The sequence below is a fragment of the Nycticebus coucang genome, chromosome 20 (genome assembly GCF_027406575.1).
Source record: "Nycticebus coucang isolate mNycCou1 chromosome 20, mNycCou1.pri, whole genome shotgun sequence".
Taxonomy (NCBI): Eukaryota; Metazoa; Chordata; class Mammalia; order Primates; family Lorisidae; genus Nycticebus; species Nycticebus coucang.
Genome location: NC_069799.1, coordinates 67,056,368 through 67,082,497, shown reverse-complemented (window position 1 = coordinate 67,082,497; position 26,130 = coordinate 67,056,368). Strand labels below are relative to the sequence as shown.

The 26,130-nt window shown below is 47.8% G+C and overlaps 1 protein-coding gene across 3 annotated transcripts in view; it reads right to left on the bottom strand.

Moving 5' to 3' along the window:
• PITRM1 (pitrilysin metallopeptidase 1) overlaps positions 1–16,576 on the bottom strand; it is a 31,587-nt gene extending 15,011 nt beyond the window's left edge. The window contains exons 1-15 of one of the 3 annotated variants that reach the window (XM_053573279.1): positions 16,499–16,576; positions 15,350–15,449; positions 12,940–13,046; positions 11,666–11,817; positions 11,037–11,151; positions 10,862–10,958; positions 9,552–9,712; positions 7,242–7,368; positions 6,921–7,009; positions 6,036–6,164; positions 5,398–5,511; positions 5,105–5,201; positions 4,163–4,297; positions 2,850–2,988; positions 394–510 (exon numbers count right to left, since the gene is read on the bottom strand). In XM_053573279.1, the coding sequence (XP_053429254.1) occupies positions 394–510; positions 2,850–2,988; positions 4,163–4,297; positions 5,105–5,201; positions 5,398–5,511; positions 6,036–6,164; positions 6,921–7,009; positions 7,242–7,368; positions 9,552–9,712; positions 10,862–10,958; positions 11,037–11,151; positions 11,666–11,817; positions 12,940–13,046; positions 15,350–15,449; positions 16,499–16,554 (1,735 nt within the window). In that variant the 5' untranslated portion in view covers positions 16,555–16,576. Of the gene's footprint in view, positions 1–393; positions 511–2,849; positions 2,989–4,162; positions 4,298–5,104; positions 5,222–5,397; positions 5,512–6,035; positions 6,165–6,920; positions 7,010–7,241; positions 7,369–9,551; positions 9,713–10,861; positions 10,959–11,036; positions 11,152–11,665; positions 11,818–12,939; positions 13,047–15,349; positions 15,450–16,498 lie in introns of those variants that run through there. The other 2 variants (XM_053573280.1, XM_053573281.1) reach the window with 2 other exon arrangements.
• Between the last annotated feature and the right edge of the window lie 9,554 nt (positions 16,577–26,130).

The window sequence follows — 26,130 nt, the reverse complement described above, 5'->3', positions numbered from 1 at the left end:
CAGCCAGGGGGAGAGAGGCCTGCAGCCTGCCATCCACCCTGGGACCGCCAACACTTACACCTGTGAGGCACTTCCTATCCCTGCACTGACAGCAACTCAGAGGACGCTGGTGACTTTAAAAGTGCACTAACCACAGCCACGGCCCAGCCCAAAGCCTCGTTGGACTCCCTCCCAGCTCCATTCAGAGGAGCAGACAGGGGCTCCGGGAGGAACGCCACCATCACTAAACTCAAGAAAAGTCACAAGACATTGGGGGGGCGGGGAGCAGCACTGTAATGACTGGGGACGCTCAGATATTTCAGGGAAAACATCTAAAATGTGGCTCTGCTCTTCCTGTGGAGACTGGTAGGTCGTGTCAACAAGGGACCCAGCACCCATGAAGAGGACAGAGACCTGCCAGGACCACGTCCAGCTCGGTGACAGGCACGGTGGGCTCAATGTCCGACACCTTCAACGCCGGCAGGCAAGAGGCATCCTGAGGCTGGCTCTGCAGAGCACGTAATTCCAGACCTAGAAAGATCCGGGAAAAGCATGGTGGTCAGTGCTACAGCCGAAGGTTCTAGGCACCTCCCTGCACTCATAGTCAGCCATCCGGCCAGCGAAGGCACCTCAGGGCTGCAGTTTTAAGGTCCCTGCTGTCCCCAGCAGGCTGGAACTGGACACAGCACGTCTGCTCAGTCAGTGGTCCTTCTGATTCTTGCTTATTTCAGAAAAGCATTTTTATGGGGAGAGGTGGTGTGTCGCCAGCAGTTTCCCCACCACCCTTTGAAAATGTATACTAGACAGATTAAATTTATTTGTAAGAGTTTTCAAACCAGTTCTTGATGGACTGAAATTGAATGATTTCACTTATTTTCTATTATTGCATTTTCACTTATTTCAGCAAAATGCTTAATGTAATTTCATAAATGTCATACATCCTAGCAATGCTTAAAACCATGTTTCTATTGATTCAATGAGAGGGAGGCAGCTCCCCCTCAGGAAATCATTCGCCAATCACAATCTGGAAAGGAGGACTCAAGGGGCCAGAGCAGGATTGTAAGGACAGGCCTGAACAGTCCTTGTGCAACAAGATCCCTGGATACACTCCAACCTGCCCCAAACCCCAGCAGTCCAGGGCCCTCCAGGATACCCCACCCCACCCCTGGGTGCCAGCAGCTGCTGAGTGGCCCTCTGCCCACGGTGTGCCCGCCCATGTTTCCGCACAGACGGACTCATTCTCCTGAGTCTGGCTCACTCCACTCGGCCTCAGTTTGCTTCTCAGAGGCATCAATGTGGAGTTCATTACTACTCTGCTCCTGCTTATAACTGACTAGTATTTCTTTGTATGGCTGTGCATGTTGATGGACATTTGCAATGATCCCATTGTGGGTAGAGGTTGTCATTGCTCTTGGGTAAATAACAGGAGAGCGGAGTCAGCACCCAGACACTAGGAAACTGACTCCCCAAGTGCAGTCTTCACACCACTGTGCTCTCCCACCAGCAATGGACAAGCTCCCGTCTTTCACACGACGGGTACCTGGTACAAGCAGTATGTCTTCAAGTAACTCTTGTATCTACTGGGTAATTATACATGATCATAGCTTTGATTTGCACTTTTTAAATAAATGTTGCATTTCCCTGAGAAAATAATGAGATTATTTCCCACATAAGTAATGATTTATGTGCTAATTTGCCATTAGAGTATCTTTTTAGATGATGTACCTACCAAAATACTTCCCTGTCATTTTAAATAGCTGTTTTCACATTACTGATTTGCTCAAGTTTTTCATACAGTCTGGAGACAGTCCTGAATCAGTCTGCAGATGTGTCCTTGCAGAGGGCCACACCCTAGCTGGAGAGCTCCCCTGGCTCCTGCCCTGGGACCCTCCACCGGCTTTGGCAAGGTCCTGACCCTCCCACTCCCACCATCCCAGCTTCAGCTCTTGTCACGCTTATGTTTCTAATTGCTTTTGACAATTTTCTCTCTCTGGCTTCTCTAATTTTCCTCAAAACCATTCCCAATACCACCACCGTAACCTGCTGAATGTCACCACAATGACCCTGCCGAATCTCATTGCTCAACCCCAGCTGAATGTCACCACCCCTGACCCGCTGAGTGTCACCACCCTGACCCCGCTGCGTGTCACCACCCCTGACCCCGCTGCCTGTCACTACCCTGACCCTGCTGAGTGGTACCACCCTGACCTGCTGCGTGTCACCACCCTGACCCCGTTGCGTGTCACCACCCCTGACACCGTTGAGTGTCACCACCCTGACCCCGCTGTGTGTCACCACCCCTGATCCACTGAGTGTCACCACCCTGACCTGCTGCATTTGTCACCACGACCTGCTGAATCCTGTCACCGTGACCCTGCTGACCATGGCCAATGCAACCCTGTTTATGACCCCGCACTCTGGTGACCTGACTGTGAAGCATCTGTGTCCCCACCTTGTATTCCAGGCCTTCCTTCCCACTGCCTGGCCAAACTCCTGCTGCCCCTGTCCCCCTACACAACGCTCCCTTACCCACTATACATCACCACATGAGCAGGTGCACCGCCCACCTATGAATGTCCCAGGCCAACCCCAGGGGTCAGTGGGCAGCACAGACCCTTCACGCCCTGAGGACAGCTCTGGGCAGCAGCTGACACTGGCCTCTCTGCTCACCAGGCAATCCAACATGCACTGTGACATGCCCAAATCTATGGCACATTATGGCACCTGCCACCACTTAAAACACAGCACTCTCGGCGCCCTGTAGATTCCAGCTGGTTGAAATAACAATCACCCCAACTATGAACTCACAGGAAGTTCCCTGGGTCTGGGTGACAGTTACGACGTTTCTGAGCACAAATTAAATCCCAGACCTTTTTCGTAGATCTGCCGCTTGTCCTCCAGGGAGAGAGGCTGGACCTTCTGCTTCAGCTTCTCCGCTTCCATCTGCACCTGTTTCTCGTGGTACTTGTCATCTGGCCTCATCGACAGGGTCAGCTTGTGCTGGTTATTCTGCAGCAGTCGAGCAACAGCAGCCAGGTTACAACAAGACTTTCTTTTATTTATTTTAGAAAACAAGATTTTCTTAAAACCTGCTATGGAGCCCTGCCTCCATGGGTATGTGCTTGGTCCTGTTCCGTTTTCCTACTTTTAAAGTAATGTTGGTAACAGAACTCACTGCAAGCACTGTTTTGTAGATTAAAGTACATAAGCTGCATAAAACCCTCACAACCACAGCTACTACACAGTGAAATGTTCTGTATAATGTTTACATGCCACCGTTACTAGGATTGTCATCTTGCTTGCTATGGCTCAACTATAAATGAATCAATAGTCAACATTTTTGTCACACCTTAGTTATAAGAAGGCTTATACTTTTAAATATTATAAATCTTTTATTTTAATGTAAATTGCAGATAACATAAGACTTCTGACTTAGATTTTAATCTAGTGTTCCTCATCCTATTAATTTCTAAAAGGCTCTAAATTTTCCATTCAATACTTTGTGAGTTATTAGGACTAAATAGATGTTGATTTTATATAAAAGTAAATGACAGGTGATTTAATGTGCTTCTCTTATTTTTTTCAATAATCGAACACCCAGACATGCTCACTAGTAACACCACTACAAAGAGAGGTGAGACTAGGAATCTAAGAGAAATTTTACGCAAAATAATTTAGAACTTAGAGAAAACGTAGGTCAAATATACAGAGCAGATGACAATCTCTCCGACACAGTAACACCTGCTAAAAAGTTCTATCACGCTGATGAGCGTGTAGCAGGGAACACACAGCCAGCCGAGTGCCTGCAGATCCTGGGAAACCAGTGAGCACACGTCAAAGGACTCAACCCCAAAACGGCCGGCGTGCTCATCACACGAGGGTGACTGCTCCCCGCTTCACATTATTCTTCTATTAACAAACTAGGAAAATATACGCAGATGTTTTATTCATACATATGTTCGTGTATAAAAAGGCACACAGATATAAAAAACCAACTGCCAACTTGCATTAGAATAAAAAAAAATTCAAGGTAAGCATTTGAATTTTTAATTAGAAAATCAGTAATTGTCATCTATGTATTAACAGAAATTGACTTACTTACATAAATTACATCCTAACATTTTTTCCATCGTTATAAAATTCAACTCCAAAATTATAAAAATAAATTTTCCAACTTTCTTACCTTAAAATACCGTTTTACTTTTTCTTTCAAAAAGTCTGGATTTTCCTCTAAGCACTGCCTGAATTTAACCAACTGGTCTCCCAACTTGAGGAGTTCCACGGGGTCCCCGTCGTGATTCCAGCAGGAGGCCACACACTGGAGGAGAAGGTTACGGTCATAGCGGGCTGCACCAGAGCTGCCTGCTACCCAGGAAACCTCTAAGGGCCATGCTTTACTAACATCCTAGCTTCTGTATTTAAAAACACCAGAGGTGATTGACTACAACAATAATTAAGTCATTGTTTAGTAGGATAAAATAAAAAACAAACCCATTAAAACCCTGCTTTGTCCTAACAAAATAAAAAGCAGAAGTTTTAATTATTTTTAGAAGATGCAATTACCAACAAATTACCAGTTATCTATCATAAATCCCTCCCCACTCAAAGTATACTGTGTGAATCTGTTTCAAACACAGGAATAAAATATCAAAAAGCCAATTAAGTAAGCTAATAAAAAGACAAAGTATCATGAAACTAAATAAGTAAATTTATATCTGATGCAAAACAGTGTAACTTTTAAGGTTCAAATGAAAAGCATCATCAGTATAAATCTGTATTTTCAATGCTGTCGAGACCCATTAAGTGCAGGTTCAGAAAACAAAGCCCCCCCCCCGGGCAGCACCTGTGGCTCAGTCAGGAAGGCGACGGCCCCATATACCGAGGGTGGCGGGTTCAAACCCGGCCCGGCCGAACTGCAACAAAAAAATAGCCGGGCGTTGTTGTCCCAGCTACTCGGGAGGCTGAGGCAAGAGAATCGCTTAAGCCTAGGAGTTGGAGGTTGCTGTGAGCTGTGTGATGCCATGGCGCTCTACCGAGGGTGATAAAGTGAAACTCTGTCTCTACAAAAAAAAAAAAAAGCCCCCCCCCCCCCCCCCCCCCCGAAAAGCACCATGAAACAACACACCGATGTCAGGGTCAGCCCGAAGCTGGTGGACTGATGCTTCATCTGTACCTCCAGTTTATGAAGTAAAGCTTCGATCCGATCATCTTCAAATCCTTTCCTGTAGAACATAGTGAGGAGCTAAGACATGGAAAAGAAAACAGCTTTGGAAGGCAGCAGAGACAGATAACACTGAAGATGAACACACAGGCTTTACCCAGGGAGGGCCGAGTACCGGCGAACTCCCTCCCGGCCCCCCACCTCCTAATGCAGCAGGATGCATGGGGACAGGGAAATCACTAAACCAGCCGACTTACTGGGCCGCTTCATCCAGCGTCCTGTCTATCAGGGCTCTGACCGTCTCAATGTCCTTCTCTGCAATGCCCTGGAGGCCGACACTGAAGTACGCCTCTCTCGTGTAGCCATTGTATCTGGAACACAGATGATGGGAGGATTCCCGGGTGCTCATGGCACCGTAATGGGCTGCGCGTGAGGCTGGGACAGAGAACTTTCAGCCCCCGACTGCCACTAAGCCACTGAAGCCGTGTTCTCAGATACGCTGGTCACACTAGAATGTAAACACTTGAGTCACAGGAAAATTAATCTAAAACTAGAGAACTGCTGAGTTTAACAAAAATCTTAAAACTTTTAAGAACATTTAATGAACTAACTTTTAAAACAAGCAGCAGTTAAGACATTCTGAGAACTTGGCACAATTGTCCTTGTTTTCACCTTTTTTGCCCAAAAATTTTTCTCAGCAACCAAACAGCTTGCACTGGACCGTGACACAGCACAGTCCAGGGAGTCCTGTCTGGGGCTGTCCCCCCAGCACTGAGGATGTTCAGCAGCACCCCAGCCTCTACTTCACAATTTAACAACCACACACCGTCATCCAGGGTCAGAAAAGGGGGTGCAAAGTCACACCCATCTGGTCCCCGCTAAGAGCAGCACTTACCCAGCGTCAGGAGAAAAGTCTGTGCCGAGCCCAGACTCAATCAAGGCTTTGTAGAAGGGAGAATTGGGCCCAGAAATCAGCAGTGAAGACAGAAGGCTCAATGTGAAGGCCTCGAAGATGTCAGTGATACTTCAGTGGAGCAGATGGGAAGGAGAGGAGGAGAACAGAGGGAAGACGGTTGGTCCCTGTGTGTTTCTACAGCCATCTAAACTCATTATTAAATAACTTTCATCTCCATACTTGTGTTTCACATTTATTTTCATAATCATATGGGCAAAAGAGAACCTTTTAATATCCTGGACTTTGTTGTGGTCCCCAAATAAATTCAGCTGCATATCAAATGCTTATCACACGACAGTGGGCCATGTACTTTCACAGACACTACTTCAGTGGTAGCTACGACACCAGCCCTGTACAGGGAGGTGACAGGTGACAGCCACCACGGCACAGACCACGCTGGCAGGAAGAGCTGCTGTCTTCCTTTCCTGACCAACTTCAAGGCACGATCTAGTATCACAAAGTTTTACACATGGTATGTTTTTCCCAAGGTGAGCATTCATAGCATCATTCTCACACTGAAAGGGAACCATGACCTCAAAAACACTCACAACTGCTGCCCCATGGCAGCCACTCCCTTCTCTATAGGAAGAAAGCTTTAAAATGCAGTAAGTATGTAAATTACGTCTTTTCCTGATGGCTACTGCAAATGATTTTCAGATGTTATTAAACACCTTGACACTTTGTTCTCTGTTCTCGGACCCCGCTTCACTCAGTCCTAACTATGTTGTAATTTATACTTGACTGTAGAATTCACCTCTTGCCTTTCTAGCCTGGACACTATCCCCTGCTGTCCAGCCCATATGTGCCTGAATTGCACATACTCACTCTGGTAAGAGGAAGCTGACGCTGACCGTTGTCTGCTTAGAGGGGTCTGCAGCAAAGGGGTCCGGGCCACAAGTTATCTGGAATTCCCTCTGCAAAACGACACAACACTTTAAGCAGGTGCAGAGTCAGAAAGGTTTTCAACTACTGTAGATTATTAGGATTTACAGAATGGCTCAAGAAAGGTTTTCACTAAGTTAACTTTCTTTGAAAGCAAAGAGCCATTGTCTAGCCTGAAAAGCTCTCCCAGACTGAGCAGCGTCTTAAAGGCCTACTCCAGCATGCGGCGTGGCACATCCGCAGGGGAGGGACGCGGGCACTCACGGGCCTGTCCCACGGCCTCTGGACGGGCACTGCGGTGCTGGGCTCGATTTTCTGGAACTTGCTCAGTGCTTCATCATGAATTTGTTTCAGATGCTGTTCTAATGGGAAATTTCCATAAGTGAAGAACCTAAAATTTTCAGGGAATATGTTAGTGTATTTTAGTTTAAAAGATTAGAAATTGACAGTGAGGGCTTTTTGCATGAAATGAAGGAAATACAGTACACAGTAATCTCCCCTTATCTGAGGTTCCCATGGTTACCGAGGTCCCACTAGTTTGGGAGCCTGCGAGGAGCATTCCCGTGAGATCCCCTGCAGCCCAGCATCACGGCTGTCCCCCGCTGTCACCTACTGCTGCTGGGCCCTCATGTACCTGCTTTGCCAAGTTACACTGCATCGGAGCTGTGCAGGTACAAGAGGCAGTGTACCTGGGCCTCAGCCCCACCTGCAGATGCCGGTGTCCATGGGGGCTGAGGGAGGCCTGGGCGGAGCGGCTAAAGCCACAAACAACCTGTTTCCACCCTGGTGCCAACATCAAAGGGGGGTGTGTTGTGTTTTCACTTAGTTTAACTGTAAACACCACATAAAAGTGATTGCCCTTTCAACTGTATAGGTGGTTCAAACAAAACACAAGTTGTACAGAACTAGTCAATGCAATGCAAATCCTTTAAATCTATCATAAAGGCATTACAGACAGCAAGTGAGTTATTTGTTAAGAGCTTCCATGACCCTAGCTAGAGTAACACGATAATCCAACTGACAAAGCACTTCATAAAAGTCAACTTCAGGCTACTCATTTTGGGTTATGCACATTTTCAACTAACACAATTATTCAACCAGAGGAGGTTACAATGGCAGGCTTGGTCTCTATCTTACTGCGTTGCCTGAGTATGGTTAGTTGCTGTTTGAGGAACTAGTGTCTGAAAGATCCTTCATAAACTTTACACTCAAGAGTTTAGACACCTACTTTAGCACGGGGTCTGGACAATCCACTGGCAAGTGGCGGCCCTAACATCAGGACTCTGGTCTCTCAACGGCTTCCTCATTTGTCAGAGGTCACAGAGCCGGGGGGACTGGCCTGCGGCACCTCTGTGCAGGGAGGGCCTGAGCGTGCAGGTGCTCGGAGGTCATGTGGTGCAGAAGCCAAAGTTACTGAAGACCAAAACCAAACTGTCAGAAAGGAAGTCCCACGGGCCACAGTTGGGGCCATGTGACCATAAAGATAAACAAACAGTCCCAGATGATCACAGGCCATGAGTGGGGGCCCTGGGCTGACAAGGCATGACACATGGGCCTCACTTGGATCAGAAATTTGGGAGACAAACGGAAAACTTGACTATAGAATAAGAAGTAGGGGGCGGCACCTGCGGCTCAGTGGGTAGGGCGCTGGCCCCATATACCGAGGCTGGTGGGTTCAAACCCAGCCCTGGCCAAACTGCAACAAAAAAATAGCCGGACATTGTGGCGGGCACCTGTGGTCCCAGCTACTTGGGAGGGTGAGGCAAGAGAATTGCCTAAGCCCAGGAGTTGGAGGTTGCTGTGACGCCATGGCATGGCGCTCTACCATGGGCGACAAAGCGAGACTCTGCCTCTAAAAAAAAAAAAAAGAATAAGAAGTAGGGAGTTTTAAGAAAATATGCTTTATTCTGTTAAATGTGACTATGATGTGATCGTGTGTTAAAAAAATCCTCATGTTTCAGTATAACAAATTCAAATACTTCAGGGTAAATGATTATGATGACACCTATAATTTATTTCAAAAATACCTCAGCAAGAATACCCATGTAATTAAGTAGTGGGGAGTCACATGAACTAATCTTGCAAATGTGATCTGACCTTAGGATTTATCTGTAAATGTAACTACGAGTGTTTTATTATTAGCGATATGAGGAACCAGAACTGCACCGAGAAGTAGGTAAGGTTCATAAACGCAGGCACTGTTTAACAACACCTGCGTGCCCAGGGCGGGGCCAGTCCTAGCGGGTGGTGCCCCCCACACAACCCCATTCTATTCGTCACAAAACTGGGACCTGGAGGTGAGGAGGTGAGGTCGGGACTCCCCTCCAGGGTGACTCCGAGGGCTGTGTTTGCAGCCAGTGCACAGCAGCATCCAGTTACCACTGCAGATGTTTAAAATGAGTGTTCAAGTCAGTCAGACGGGAGAATTGAAGCAACCAATCCTATCTACACTTACGTATGTCTTAAGCAAACATTTCTTTGCTAAAGGTGAAAAGTGCTAAGTCAACTTAGTGTAAGAATGCAAACAAGCCAACTCTTCAAAATCCACCATTCAACTGTCAAACGCAGCGTTACCTAGCATTACTTGGATGATAGTGAGTAGCGTGGAACTGTCTAAGCTGCTCCCACGTGAGCTCCGGGATGCACAGCGGGTCCCCACCCGACACCACAGAGTACGTGTGGTCAGGAAGGAGTCTGTTTTGAAGGTGCTGTGAGAATATCCTCTCGTTGTCTGTCTTGAAATTGCAAGAAAATAAGTGAATACACACACATCATTACAGCCCATCAAAGCAGTCACACTCTGGAGCATACACCTATAAGGCCTCGCAAAGGGAACCATCCTAATGATGAACAAGGAAGCAAGGACCCCAGGCAGGTGTTGTTGAACATGACATTCAACTTACTCACAATCTGTGCATAGCACCCAAGGCTTGGCTCTCTTGGAAGAGCAAGAAAACATATTTTTTGACACAGATTGGGTGAGCAATCTCCCACAGCTAGGCAGAAGGTGTCCTTCTGTTCATCCAGCTGCAGGGCAGGCGGGGAGTCACACAACTCAGTCTGAAGACAGGGTCATGGAGAAAGGCAACGAAATTAAGTATAAAAGGATAAGAAATAGTTTTCCATTGAAAGGGGCTGCAGGATGCAGGCAGCAGAGCTGTGTGTGCAGGTCACCCCACACTGCAGAGACTCTGGACAGACCAGGCAGGTCCTCAGAGTCATAAGGGGACATGGGGCACTGGCCTAGACAGCAGTTCTCATAGTAAAGAAACACGGTCTCAAGACCCTCTCTACTCCCAAGTTCATGAGGCTTCTGACTGTGGGTTTTTATGATTCTGTAGGTATCTGCATCTGTGTATTCATACAGTAAAACCAAGGCATTATAAAAATAGTTACTTATTAGTTAACTCAATCCATGACTACACACTACCATTAATATTTTCTGAATGATACTTTTCATAACAAAATACAAAAAATTACTGGGAAGAGTGACAGTTTTGCATTTCTCCACAAACTTCTCTAGAGTCTGGCCGAACATAGGAGCTGGACCCCGGCCTGCATTTCCCAGCCTGCCCCAGAGCCCCAGGGAAAGCCCAGTGCACTCTCGGGAGTGGGGGAGACCAGCATGAAGATAGAGTTTATCTCGAAGGCCCGCTGCGACCGCCACCCAAAGCCACGTATCCCAGGCATAGCCAGAACTGCTGGTCAGAGGCTCTGGGACTGCGGGCAGCTCGGCCTGCTGTCCTGGGCGTCTGCTCATGGTCTGAGCTCAGCCAACTCAAGAAGTTACTTCCTAAGATGCAAACATTAAATAACTGAAGGTCAACTACCTTCCAAATGTAACCATATTTCAGTATTTTACACACGTAAGGAAGAAAACTTACAAATGCGCCCTTCATCTCGTTAAAGACAACTCCTTTAAAGATCAAGGGCGTCTGGGGGTCACTGGGATCCTCGTGTTCTAATCGCCATCCTTCCTGCCTAAATAACGACAAACAATTGTAAGATGATACCAATTCTAGCACTGACGTCTGAATCAATTAGTTACTCTTTACATACCAGAAATCCAACTCCCGCAAGCACGGGAAGAAGGTTGCATCCAAATACACAGAGAGGAGATTCTGAAAATCCTTGCGGTTTTGTGTGGAAAACGGATACAGAGTATAGTCACTAGCTGGGCAAAAATGAAAAGCAAAGTTTTAAATACGACTGGTTCGTACAAATCATTTACCTTTAATTCTCATTTCCCAGGACCGTGAGTGTAACTGCCCACAGGGGGAAGGTAGTGACCTGGGCTCCAGACCCACACCAGGGCTGCGCCTGGCCACCACCCTGAATCCCGCCTTTCCCAGACCAAGTCAGGGTCTGCACTTGACAGGTGCCTGTGCTAATTCCTCAGTGACCATCTATACAGCCCAGGTTCCCCTGAGATTGTCACATCGTCGGGAGACAAGCTCATCCCGCCCAGATTGAATCTGCTTTCTGATTTCCCTCCCCACAGAATGCAAAGTTCCTGCCACCAGCCTGTCCCTCTCCTCACTTACTAAAAGTAAAGCTCGCACAACATCGACATTCAGGGTAATGCTACAGAGGCCCAATGCTGTAGCAATATTCCCAAAAGAAAATTGTTTTGAACCAGTAACTGTGCCTGGCAGACCCAACGGGGACTCGGCAGCAGGACGGCGTACCTGTGAAGGCGTTCATAAAAGTGGATAATGACCGGTTTAACATTTTGAAGAAAGGGTCTCGACATGGGTATTTCTGAGAGCCACAGAGGACTGTATGCTCAAGAACATGTGGGACGCCGGTGTTGTCCATGGGGGTTGTGCGGAACTGCACACTGAGGGCCAGAAAAGAGAAGAGGTGAAGGGCGGTGAAGCTCAATACTGCCCAGTACAGTCCTTGGCATGCACTGCCTCAGGTGAGTAGAAGTAAATGTTTTAACATCACAATCTTTCAACAAAGTGTTTCTAACTAAAATGTATGAAATCACTAATTCAGACTATAAAATGTTATTGTATTTAGATGAAGACATAAACTCATGCAGTGAGGAACAATATATTAGTGAGGTGTCGGTCAAGCTGCCTCCTATATGGAGGATGTTCTGAACACAAACATCCCAGGGCCCTGCAGCACCCCCACCTGCACAGGTGTGAGACTACAGCCCTACAGCGCCCCCACCAGCACAGGGCTCAGAACACAGCCCTGCAGCGCCCCCACCTGCACAGGTGTGAGACTACAGCCTTACAGCGCCCCCACCTGCACAGGGCTCAGACCACGGCCCTGCAGCGCCCCCACCTGAACAGGTGTGAGACTACAGCCCTACAGTGCCCCCACCTGAACAGGTGTGAGACTACAGCCCTACAGCGCCCCCACCTGCACAGGGCTCAGACCACAGCCCTGCAGCGGCCCCACCTGCACAGGGCTCAGACCACAGCCCTGCAGCGCCCCCACCTGAACAGGTGTGAGACTACAGCCGTACAGCGCCCCCACCTGCACAGGGCTCAGACCATGGCCCTGCAGCACCCCCACCTGAACAGGTGTGAGACTACAGCCCTACAGCGCCCCCACCTGCACGGGGCTCAGACCACGGCCCTGCAGCGCCCCCACCTGCACAGGTATGAGACTACAGCCCTACAGCGCCCCCACCTGCACAGGGCTCAGACCACGGCCCTGCAGCGCCCCCACCTGCACAGGGCTCAGACCACGGCCCTGCAGCACCCCCACCTGCACAGGTGTGAGACTACAGCCTTACAGCGCCCCCACCTGCACGGGGCTCAGACCACGGCCCTGCAGCGCCCCCACCTGCACAGGTATGAGACTACAGCCCTACAGCGCCCCCACCTGCACAGGGCTCAGACCACGGCCCTGCAGCACCCCCACCTGAACAGGTGTTAAGACTACAGCCCTACAGCGCCCCCACCTGCACAGGGCTCAGACCATGGCCCTGCAGCGCCCCCACCTGAACAGGTTGTTTGAGTCCTCTCTGGCCAGGTGTAAGTATCTTGCTCCTGTGTCATCATGGCTGAGCTTCACTGCCGTGAGGAACAGCTCAGGAACAGATGTCACCTGGGTCAGGAATGGCAATGTGAGAGCTGACCCTGCCAGAATGGCATTCAAATGGTCACCTTAACACACTGAGAGAACTGGCTGTCCCGCTGCCAGGAAGCCAGCAGGTCAGACCTGAAAGAGACAGAACTGCCTTGTTCAAGTCTCTACCCTACAAAGGTGGAAAGGCTGCTGGGAATGTGCTCCTTGTTCTGAGCGCACTCATCTGCTAGGCCTTGTCTGGAGACATCACAGGAAGGTATTTGCATCCCCACTGGCAGGTGGGACTGAGGGTAGGCTGATGGGATAAGCTGCACAGAATTCAGACACAGCTTCTCCCTGGCACCTGTCCTCTCTGTGACACAGTGCAGAGCCCACACAGCCCCGCTTTCCCCGCACTGCACCGCTTGTCCCATACAGCTGGGCCTGCGCAGCATGGCTCAGCCCTCACAGCACCACTCGTCCTGCGCAGCATGGCTCAGCCCTCACAGCACCACTCGTCCTGCGCAGCACGGCTCAGCCCTCACAGCACCACTCGTCCTGCGCAGCACGGCTCAGCCCTCACAGCACCACTCGTCCTGCGCAGCACGGCTCAGCCCTCACAGCACCACACGTCCTGCGCAGCACGGCTCAGCCCTCACAGCACCACTCGTCCCGCGCAGCACGGCTCAGCCCTCACAGCACCACTCGTCCCGCGCAGCACTGCTCGGCTGACTGCCTGCTGCTGCCGCCTGCCTTTCCACTGTTACCTCCTTCAGCGCTCAGGACAGCCTGCAGGGAGGAAGAGGCTAGAACCGATGAGCCTGTGACGTTGGTAGGATGCTCCCAGGGTAACCTTTACCCCCTCGCACTTAGGATGAGCAATCAAGTGGTGTACTGGGGCTGGGTTCTAGAATAGTGTCAGGGGCCAGGAGGGTAAAAACGTCCCAATGAAAATAAACAAATCCTCAATTCCAGGGTGAGGGACTACCTCTTTCCCTATAAGTCCCCAATTTAAGGGTCCACAGTCCTTAGCATTCAAGAAATTGTCTTGTCTTCTCACCTGTCAGCCGCCTCTTTCCTTGAGCTACACAACATGTCGCTGTGTTGACATCACTCATCGCCCATCCTTCATCCCGGGGCCCTGAACGTCACCTGCCTATCCTCACACAACTAGCTCTCAGCGAAGCTGAGACCTCGGGTCTTGTTAGCCCAATCTAGGAGCCTTGCCACACAAATGACATGCATATAGTGGTCTGCTAACAACTGCATAATTTACAGCTGTTAAATTACTTACGTTTACAAGTGTACTATACTTTATAATAGAGGATCAACGTATTCAAAATCGGCAGATACAGTGAAATGTCTGCCTAATACATGAAACAGCTTTCATAGTAACTACTTCTCAAACAAGAAGCATGGTTTATCTATCACGAAATAAGTTTCCATACAATTTAAAAATAAAGGAAAATAATCCACACTCCAAAATGGTCCTTGTTAACAGTAATGTGTATTATAAGTCCAAATTTCTTTGCATGGCTTTCAAGGGACTCTGCAAATGCTCAGACGGGCTTCGTAGCTCACCATGCCCAGACCTTGCCTGAACACCCCCATGGCCCTGCTGAGGGAGTGATGGCCTTCTTTCTCAATGCCACCACCTCCACAAACCCCTCCTCTCCACCTTGGCATTTCTAAGATGATCACTGAGCCAGGCTTTGAGCTTCAGCTGCCTGTGAGTGTTCAGTTCATAAGCTGTGACTACGTGTATTACAGCATCAACAGCCACCAGCCACCCACAGGCTTCAAGTACATATTCTTTGATTATCCTATTAAATAAAAAAGCAATGTGAAAGGTTTATGCAATAAAACAAAGCAAGAAACAAATGAATATATTTTAACATAAACATAAGCCCATGATCTTTTTCTTCCCTATAACTCTGAAATCCAAATAGCTCAGAAAAGAAAGTTTCTGTTAAGTTTACAGCAAACTATTGGCAAAACCTGACCGAACAGACACAGGGCACGGAGTCTTTGCAGATCACACTCAGAGGAAATCGCCAGGTGTGGCTGCAGAAATATGAGTGTGTTAGGTGACAAAGACCCTGCTAGTAGTGCTACTTTCCAGACTCTGAACAGATGTCAGGCCTCAAGGGGCACAGGGAAGGGACTGGGGATCGCGCCATCTGCAAGCTCTGCCTGGCTGAGCAGCCACCACCAAACAGGTGCTGTGCCAGGGCCCAGGGACACAGAGCAAAAACCCCAGTGTTGACTCTGATGGACCTTCAGAGCCAACAGATGTCCTATCTGTGACATACACTAACTCGTAAAGAGCTGATGGACTGTACCTGGTTTATGGTGAACCCATGGATCTTCTCCCCCACTTTATACTGCAGGGCCCTCTCACAAGCCAGGTGACCGCTCCATCTCCACACCTCGTGGTGTGTCCTGTAGTATGTAAGGAAAGTCATCAAAGTCAAATGATGTGCAGGAAAATGACTTGGCTAACACAATTCAGAACATAATGAAAATGTAGTAAAGATTATTAACTACAGAAAAATTAAATATTGCACATTCTGGAAATTTAATGTCTGGTAAAATTCCTTTCATTTTAATAATCTTTTACTCAACTCAGCAGGAGCTTCAAAATATTAATAATTAAATGTTGAAAACCTTTTATTTGTACATATCCATAAATAATTATAATACAAATTTTCCTTCTCATGTCATAATGGCCTCTTTCCATCACAGCATCCTCAACCAATACTTTCTCACTGATTAAGCAAACTCTGGAGTTGTGGGACAGAGAAATTTAAGAAGTTATTTATCACCAACAATATTATGAAGGCCTTGAGGGGCAATACTAAGGCTTCCCCCATATACCTTCTGGTAACATCCTACATATAAGATTAATGTTTCTGCTGCCAAATTTGAAGTCTCCATAGGGGTCATTAAGGGATTCCCAACAACCACATCCCGTGTTTCCTCACCTGCGGTAACAGTACCAAAACTGCACCATAAATCAAGTAAGGATTGGGGGATTAGCATGACAACTAAACGTTTTTTGTCTTCTTTTTCCCCAAATTCAATTCCAGGAAGCGACCATTTTACTGAGAGCACAGCAGACTCAGAGAGCACGGCACGTTGGAGTCCTGGTGTCCTAAGGACTCTGCTCCTCGTAACAATGAAATGTGAGCAAACCTATTAACGCTGACCACAAACCGCCACTTACTTTCATTACATGCCTTAAAACCCACGGCAGTGACTCGCCCGAGACCACCCACCTGGGGAAGTCACTCCTGCAGCCCGGGTCTGGACAGGGGCCCCTCCTCGCGCTTCCCCCGGGGCCAGGACCCCTGTCGGGCCTGCGCGTTCCCCAGCTGGGCGCCGGGCCTTGGGATGCCGAGCTGCAACCCTGGACGCTGGCACGGGGAGACGCCTACGGCCGCACCCCCAGCCCGCCCGGGCCCGGCGCCCGCCCGCCCGCCGCGCCTCACCTGCGTCGTAGGTTCCGCAGTACGCCAAGCACCCCCCGCCCGCTGCAGCGCCACATGGCCGACACCCGCGCGGGGCTGGAGCCGGGACAACATTTAGCCCGACGCAGGCGCGGGGCGGGGCGCACCGCCCGCCACTCCCATTGGTCAGCGCCAAGGGCGGCCTTCTCCTGATAGGCTGGAAAGGAAAAGGGCGGGCCCCCGCTGCGTCGGGGCGGGCCTGGAAGGCGGGAGGGGCGGGACAGGCCTGAGGAACGGGGCGTGGCTATTGAGGGGCGGGGCGTCGGGATAAAAGAGGCGGGGCGCAGAGGGTGCTGGATGTGGACAGATGACGGGGGCGGTACTGGGGGCGGGGCGGGGCAAGTTGGGGGCTGTACGGGTGGGGCGGGGCTGTGCGGGAGCAGGCGTGTCCGTGGGGCGGGGCGGGGCCGGGAGGGGCTGCGTAAGTGCGTGCGGGCGTGCCCACGGGGCGGGGCTGTGCGGGTGAGGGCGGGGCTGTGCAGGTGAGTGACGGGGGCGCCCGCTGCCAGGCCGGGTGGCCCTGGAGCTCCTGTCTAGCGTGGCGTGGGTTCCTGCACCTGCTGTCTGCGAGGTGGCGCCAGTCCGCCAGGCCGGGTGGCCCTCGACCTCCTTTCTGGCGTGGCCTGGGCGCCTGCACCTGCTGTCTGCGAGGTGGCGTCTGTCTGCAGGGCTCGGTGCGCGCGCAGCCCGTCCCAACCGCTGCCTGAGCCTGGAGCCTGGGAGGCTTCGTGGCTAAGGAGTATTACAAGGGACCCTGCAAAGAAATCGCCCAGTGCGGATTGCCCACCGCTTCTTTCCCCGGTCCTCCTGCATTTCGCTCCTAGAAGACTACCCCTGTGTGTCTGGGGTCGCCAAAATGTCGCGCCCTCCCCACCCCCAGAAACGCAGGGAGAGGCTCCAGAGGCCACACGCGGGGAAGTGGTCTGGACAGGAGGAAGGCGGGGTCCGGCCCTGACCTGGACTCTCAGACCCCCGCTTCCTCGTGTCCCACTAATACAAAGGGACTCGAATCTCCCTCCGCCTTCCTCGCTGTCTGGAGAGCAGACAGCTGCAGTGGGTTGGAACATGAAAGGCCCTGGCAGCCACTCGGAGGGTGATACCGTCACAAAAACGCCACCAGATACCTTCCCTCACCAAGCGCCCACTCAGCGTGGAACCCGAACCAACCTGACTGAGCACGAGCGATAATGAGAGACGCGGCGCTGTGACTTCCTTCCAGGGATGACTCGTCCAACACCCCTGTGATCTTGGGGGACACAGCTGGGTGTCATTAACCTCGCTGTGAGTGTGGGGAAACTGAGGCCCTGGTGGGTGATGGTATTTGTGTGCCTTTGAGGAATGGATGCTGTGTAAATCCAGTAATTACCACTTCCTACTGTGTTCTCACACGGTACAATCTTGCCGATGCAGAAACTCGACCTACACACAAACAGCAGACATGTATACATACTTATTTTGAGTAGTATTCAATCTAATTTTAACACTTAGATGGTGGTGTCAGTTTATATTAACACGAATAATTGTAATATAGAAATTAAAAATCAGAAACCGTCTATGTACTTTGCTGTTAGGAAAACACGTTCTACGTTGCCATGAGAACCATCATTCTGGTAAGATTAGCAAGTGAGTTTTTTGCAAAAAGTCAAAATAGATTGTAACCAAGACTTGGAATCGGGTGAGTATCGGGGTACTAGGGGTTGAATTGTGTCTCCCCAAATGGTCTGTTGGAGTCTTCATCCCCATACCTCAGGAATTGCCTTATTTGGAGATGGGGTCTTTACAGAGATAATTAAGCTGGAGTGAGGTCATCATTCCATAAGAAGTGGTGTTCTTGTAAACAGGGGACATTTGGATGCAAAGGCGTGCATGCATACACAAACATCCTGTGAAGATAAAGGTAGAGACTCCGGATCCAGGGGACATGTCCACAAACCAAGGAACAGCAAGGTCTGCCAGCAACCTGCCAGCAGCCTGGGGGAAGAGATTCTGCTGGGAGCTCAGGAGGAACCGGGCCTGGACCAGCACCTGCATCTCAGACGCCCAGCCTCCAGAAACAAGAGATTTCTGTGTTGTCTAAATCTGTATTGAGTCAATACATTTCTGCCCTTCTGAGCCACCATTCTGGGCATTGCTGTTAGGGCAGCTCTAGCAAAAAAACCAGGGAAGTCAAGATTTTTCTACCTCCAGAAGAAAAATATGAAAGTGATTTAACCAAATATGGTGTTCTCCAAGATTCTATGTCGTTGACTTGAAACTGGTAACTGTTGGAATTGAAAAATGAGATATTAACTCAGTGTCTCCAAATTTAGGATTGTAGCATTATATGAAATATTGGCAAACTCAGTACTTGTAAGGCAATATAAAAAAGTCCAGTGCTTCTCAGAAAACCTAGCCTCCAACCCCAGCCCCTTAGTCATTCTTTCATTTTCACTCAACAAATAATTATTGTGTAACCTATTTGCCAACCACTGAACATCAGTTCTGAATTTGAGCAAAACATTCTGTTTAACTTTCTGTTTAACTTGTAGAGATGGGGCTCACCTTTTAAAAAAGAAGAGACCAGAGTTTCTGCAAGTTTGCTTTCAACCCTAAAATTCCATCGTTTTATTATTGTGGCCCTTACTTGTGACACTGATCCCAGCACTGATCTTAGCCTTCAATTTATTTTCTGTCTGTTTAAAATGACTCATTAAGAAACTCAATTGATGTGGCTGACGTTGATTTCATGTCATTGTGAGTTATGTTCCCTACCCACTTTTGTTAGAGAGCTCCTTTCCCTGAATTTAGTTTAATCGTGGGAGTTTTAAATTGTTTTAGAAAATTTAAGATGTTATTAAGATTCTTCTTGAATATATTCTTAACATCTTTCTTTAACTTGAGAAATTTATATATGCTTTTTTTTTAAATATAAGGATACAGTACCAATTGAGACATTCATTATTTTATTTGTCATGTGTAACTATTTCATAAAACAAAGAGTAGTGAGGTTTGTGCAGAAATGGGGATCAGATATTTTCATACTCTAACTATGGTGAAATATACTATATTTTATTTTTGTCTTTTAAAAAGCACTTTAGCATTATTTTAAGTGCGTGTAACTTTTCACCAGAAATTTCACTTCATAAAATTTATGTTACAGCTATATTCTCACTAAAGCACAGCGATGTGTAAATAAATGTTCCCTGAAGCATTTTTTACCACAACCAATATAGAACAACATAAAAGTCTATCCAGAAGAGTTTTCTTAAATAAAATATGACACCTTCATGTAAGTAAATGCTGCAGATGCTACAAATAGTAGCACATGTCACTTTTCAGGTAGGCATATGTGGACTATAAATTAGCAAAAAAAAAACAGCAGCGCCTGGATGCTGGATACAAGCTGATGCCCTTCATGTGAGTGGGGGACCCTCCTGCTTTAGTGGGAAGAGTCCAAGGGAGATTTTAATTGTGACCCTAGAAAAACACTTCAATGAAAGACATTTATGAAAACTAAATGAATGACAAAACATTGCACATTCATACATAGGAAACTCATCATGACAAAGATGTCAGTACTCTCCAAAAATGTAATGCAATTCTGGTAAAAATCCCAACCCATTAGGAGCACAGAGTGACCATAAAATACATAAAGAGGAGGAAAGAGTGAAGAACCGGCAAGTCCATCTCTGAGGACAGGGAGGCGGATTTACTCTGCCAGCTTTCACGGCAGCCTTTTATCACAGACTCGTTTCTGAAGGCTTATTAAGTCTTACAAAGCTGTCATAATTCACACAGCATGCTGGCAGCATGGAGAGAGAGGCAAAGAGACTAAATGAAGGACTCAGAAGCCAGAAGCAGACGCTGCTCCGTGGAGGAGACACACTGGCCTGTGACTCAAGCAGGTTGCTGGAGAACTGACCCAGCGTTGTAACGGACACGGACGAAAATTGAATGTCTGCTTCCCAGGGCCTTCAACCCACCCGAGGTGGTGGTGGTGACGCCAGCTTCTATCGCTTCTAGAAGTTTGAAAGCTCTACTGTTCTCACTCATCCTTTTAAAACACATGGTTTAAACTTTGTTTTTGCTTTCTGTAATAGAAAAGGTTTCCAAGATTAGAATGGCCTCAGAAAAAGTCATCAGGTGGGACCCCGGATTCAAAGCACAATCTCAGGGATGGAGCTCAGCCTGAGAAGGGGCCTTTACCTGCCTTAACACGTGTTTTATCCTTGTCACGCATTTGCTGATGCTTGAATTGTAGTACTTGAAGAAGAGGAAAAAAAAAATCTGTGTTCAAAATTGAGCAAAATGCATAAAATGCAAATATCCATTTTAAATTCACATTAAGAGTGAATACTGTTCTAAGGAAAATTAATGAAAGAAAAAGAAAAAGGCCTAGGAAGTGTCAGAGGACATCATGCAAGGGCACCACTACCTGCTGGGAAGGATCAAATGGAGAGGAAAAATTAAGACTGGGAATTTAAAAGACAAAATGTATTTTCTTCAAATGTTTCTTTTCTTAGCCATTGCTCAAATTCTATTTGTTTGGGATGTTTAAACTGTTAAAAACAATGTCAATAAAAAACTCTTTGTACTGAAAAAAAAAAAAAAAAAAGTAACGCACTTTTCACTGCTAAAACATAGCCACTGTTTGCATTGTGAATTTCCAGAAAGTTTGTGTGACCACACCAGGGCTGACTGAGCTGGTTACAAAATATCACTTTTAAGGCTCCCTGTTTGACCTGGTGTAGGCTCTGTGACCAGGGATTACATTCTTTCTGTGACAAGCCATTTTATAAACCTTGCAACAGTTCAGGATACTCTGATCATTGGTTTCAAACTAAAAAGGCCGAAAGATTCATAGTAATCACTGTTTACATGGGATAAATATTTATTAAGCTTCCCGGATAGGCTACCCATTTTGCTGCTGCTAAGTATTGGAACTAGTACTTAGGCAGAGATTAAAGACCCAGTCATTACATTTATGAAACCTCTGGCCTAGCACAGGTCACACAGAGAGACAGATGGGAAGTTATTGTGCAGTGTGACATGTCTGCAGGCGTGAAGATCCTCCTGCAAGATCATAGCTCAGGAAAGATTTCCCAGGGAAGGGGACAGACAAGACTTCCCCCAAATGGTGAGCTCCCAGCAGTGAAATGGGGGTGAGTTCCCTAAAGCAACTGTGACAAAGGGCTGGGAACTTGGAAGCTTAAAGCAACACAGATTTATCATCTTAATGTCCTGGAGGATAGAAGCCCAACATAGGGTTGGCTGGACGACAGTCAAGGTGTGGGCTGAGCGTCTATTTCCCTGCCTTCTCCGGCTTGTAGAGGTTGCCCACACCCCTGGGATCTGCCCTGCCTTCATCTTCAGAGCCCGCAGCGTCCAGCAAATCTTCCTCTGACACCACTTCTCTGGATCTGCGGCTTCTGCCTCACCCTTCTCTATCTAAGGATCACGGGAATTATGCGGGGCCCACCTAATAATCCAGGGTAATCCCCTTGGGGTTTTTTTGATTAGAGTGCTGTGGTGTCACAGCTCACAGTAACCTCAAACTCAGGCTCAAGTGATCCTCTTGCCTCAGTTTTTCATTTTTAGTAGAGATGGGATCTCTTGCTCAGGCCAGTCTTGAACTCGAGAGCTCAAGACATTCACTGCTTTGGCCTCACAAAGGGGTAGGATTACAGGGGTGAGCCGCCGCACCCAGCAGTTGTCTTGTCTGATTATCGACTTTAATTCCCTTTTGCTATGCACCACGGCACAGTTGCAGGTTCTAGGAATTAGGACAGGAACTTCTCAGAGGGGTTGTTACTCTGCCTACTACGATGTTAAAAATCTTGTCTTATGAACTAGAAGAACCTTTAAATATAAAATATTTAGTTGTTTACAAACATCAGTGTCTTACTAAGCTTTTGTTGATGTTTGAGAAAAAAAATTGTCCAATTTATACATTTTTTCCAGCTTTTCTCCTCGGTTTCTTCAGTTCTTGTTAGTGATGAAAATCATCATCATGTGGATTAAATGTGAAGGTTTTACTGCAAACCGTTGGCATCTTCAGCAGAACATCCTACCATAGTCCAGCTGACTTGTGCACAGGAGGGATTTTGATTTGTCAGAAATGGAAAGGAATATTATAATTTAATTTTCAGGTAGCATTTTTTTGGAGCTTTGAAACAAATACCTGCCGGTTATAGAAAGAATAAAGGGGTACGTATGAGAGGAAAGGGGAGGAGGAGAATGCCCATGAGAGCATTTATGCTCCATTTTTAGGCATTATCATTTGTGGCAGTGAAATAAATATTCATCGGTGAAATGCCTTTTTAGTGGAAGCAAGCCAGAGGCAAGGGCACGTTTATAAAATAGAGAGTACCCCGGGGAAAGCTGGTTTTGTTCCTTCTCAGTTGATACTTTCTTTGTTCAATCAACATATCAACATATCATCATTAAAGGAGACTGATTTTAACACACCTCTCCACATCCTAATCATTACCGTTCTGGCTTTGTTGATAATGTTGAAACATCTTTCTTGGGGCAGCAGTGAGGCCCTCTGGGGTTATAAACCAAATAAATTTGTGCCAAAGGGAGGGTCCTCGTGGGAAGAATTTCCTATGCCCCCACAGGTCGTCCGATGTGGGAAGAGAAAGGGCGTCCTGGTTCTGATGCCAGGGTCTTTCAGGAGAGCTGAGTTTGGAGGTGTAAAGGGGGGTAAGCCTTCACTTGTAGAGTTCAACCACGGAGTGGCTGGCTTCACGTGCCAGCTGCTGTCCTCAGCTTTCCGCACCCCTTGGCCCATTCCCACCGGAAGGCTCTTTCAGTCAACGAGGATGGTCCATCCCCAGGCCCCTTACTTGACTTCAGAGCCTTCCCTCTCTGTCCATCTAAGCCCAGGGAGTGGGAAGGGGCTGGCTGGGCTGGCTGGGGCTCCCACGATTCCCCAAATGGAAGGGCAGCATGAGGTGTCAGACTCCTCACCACGGGCTGTCTCGGCCCTGTGACATGGGACATGCACTCTGGTGTAGTGACTAACCTCTTCTCACACTACCCCTTCCCATGGTTCTAGCAAATTCTAGGGAAAAAAACAAGGAAATCCCTTCCATGCTTCTTACAGTCCCCATGGCAGAGCTGCAGGTGCCTATGTGACTAGATGGCCCCTCTGTGTTGATCTGAAAATGTCAAATTGTGAGCAGTATGACCCTCACTTCGATTAAACATTTTTTAATCATATAAAATGCATACAACATAAAATGTTCCATCTTAACAATTTTTGAGTTTCACTTTAACACTCATTGTTAAGCAAGTGATATTCAGAACTCTTGCTACCTTTCCAAACTGACTCTCTGTATCCACCAGGCAGCAAGCCCCCACTCCCCGCCGCAGACGCCCCCACTCCCTGGCCCAACATCCCCCGTGCTGCTCTCGGCCTCGGCGAGCCTGATGCTCTGGGCGTCTCACATGCATGGAATCCTGCAGCGCCTGGGCTTTTGTGTCTGCCTTCTTTCACTCAGCATAGTAGCTTCCATCTCTGTCCATGTTGCAGTGTCAGAATTTCCTTCTTCTTCAAGGCTGAATAATATCCCCTGTATGGCTGGACCACACCTCACTCATCCGTTTACCAGCTGATGGATATGTGGTTTGTTTCCTCCCTAGGTCAAGTGTGGCAGGGGAGGGATGGAGGGCAGTTGGTTCTCCTTGCCGAGTCCAGCTGTAAGGAGATGAGGAGCTGCCGGAGAGGAGCCTCAGCTTTGCTCTGGGACCAGCAGAGGCCGAGAGATGCTAGGCTGGGGGGTGACAGGAGAGGGGGACGCCAGAGACACTTGAGGCTGCGTCCATCAGCATGTCAAGAGCAGAGTCTGGGGGTATTGTTTTCTGAGCCCCAATAGTACCCTTTCCAGGGTGCAGAGAGCATTTAGTATTGCCTGTTGATGTTCTTAGCAATCCCTGAAAATGTCAACCTGGACCTGTCCCCCAGGTCCATACATCCTTTGCTCACTTCCCCTTTTCCTTCTGTTCTCTGTCTCTATCTTTTTCCTCTTCCTTCCTTCCTTCCTTCCTTCCTTCCTTCCTTCCTTCCTTCCTTCCTTCCTTCCTTCCTTCCTTCCTTCCTTCCTTCCTTCCTTCCTTTCGAGACAAGAGTGTCTCACTTTGTCACCTCCAGGAAGAGTGCTATGATATCACAGCTCACAGCAACCTCAAACTCTTGGACTCTAGCAATTCTCTTGCTTCAGCCTCCTGAGTAGCTGGGACAACAGGTGCCTGCCACAACTCCTGGCTAATTTTAGAGAAGGGGTCTCGCTCAGTCTGGTCCTGAACTCCTGAGCTCAGGCAATCGACCCACCTTGGCCTCCCAGAGTGTGAGGATTACAGGCGTGAGCCTCAGCGTCCTTCCCTCTGCTCCTCCTCCCTCTTCCACCCCTCCCCCTCTCTTGCACACTTCAAGATAGAAAAGAAGGTGTCCCAGCTCTGTGTCATCAGCCTAAAGCCCTTCATTCCCCTTTGCTCCTTCCAGCCTTTTTCATCTGCCTCCTGCTTTTTGTATGCGATTTCTGCCTTTAACTTGAGAGGAAGCAGTTGTAATAAAATAAAGTTTTGTTTTTTCTTTTTTTTTGTAGAGACAGAGTCTCACCCTATGGCCCTGGGTAGAGTGCCGTGGCGTCACACAGCTCACAGCAACCTCCAACTCCTGGGCTTAAACAATTCTTTTGCCTCAGCCTCCCGAGCAGCTGGGACTACAGGCGCCCGCCACAACGCCCGGCTATTTTTTGGTTGCAGTTTGGCCGGGGCCAGGTTCGAACCCACCACCCTCGGTATATGGGGCCGGCGCCTTACGGACTGAGCCATAGGCGCCGCCCTAAAATAAAGTTTTCTAATGATAAAGATTTGGGTTTGGATCTCAGTTTTACCACTTTGGGGTTAATTGAGCTTAAGGACTTTACCTAAAATCTTTATCTTTTAGTTTGTAAAATAGGGATAATACGTCAGATCTTATAGAATACAGGGAGCATTCACCGTAGTATCTTTTACATAATAGGAACCAAATAAGGGATAGCTTAAAAGCTTTAAAGCTGATATTAACATTACCGCAATTATAACAATAATAGTCATTCCAACACGCTTCTGACTTCTAAAGATTTTTAAAGGGTCTTCTACTGAGTAAATACAAGTCACTTTCAAATGTACAATAACTTCACATGACAGTTTGTAATCTACTGTTTCTTCCAGAAGAACAGTAAGAAACCAAGATGTTCCTTTTAGAAATACTTAAATTTAATAGTCAGAGATAGTTGGAAGTAACTCAAAGAAATACATTGTTACAGATTTTTCAGGACATAACAACATTCACCCTTTAAACAGCATCACGGGAAAGAAGTGTCCTCACAGAATGAAGGCTGATAATTATGAGACATTGCTCACCTCAGGGTGCTGCTAAACCATCGGAGAATAGTGCACAGAAGTGCTAATTGCAGCCCCTGGAATAGCTCTTGGAATGAGAATAAGAGTGAAGCTGTCCAGGGGCTATTATTAATATAATATGTTCATCTTTTCTTACAATATTTTAGCATCTCTAGGGGTATCCACTCAACAGATGCAGTTAACCTTTACCGAGGCTTCCAAACTCTTTACTGCCACTTTAGTGA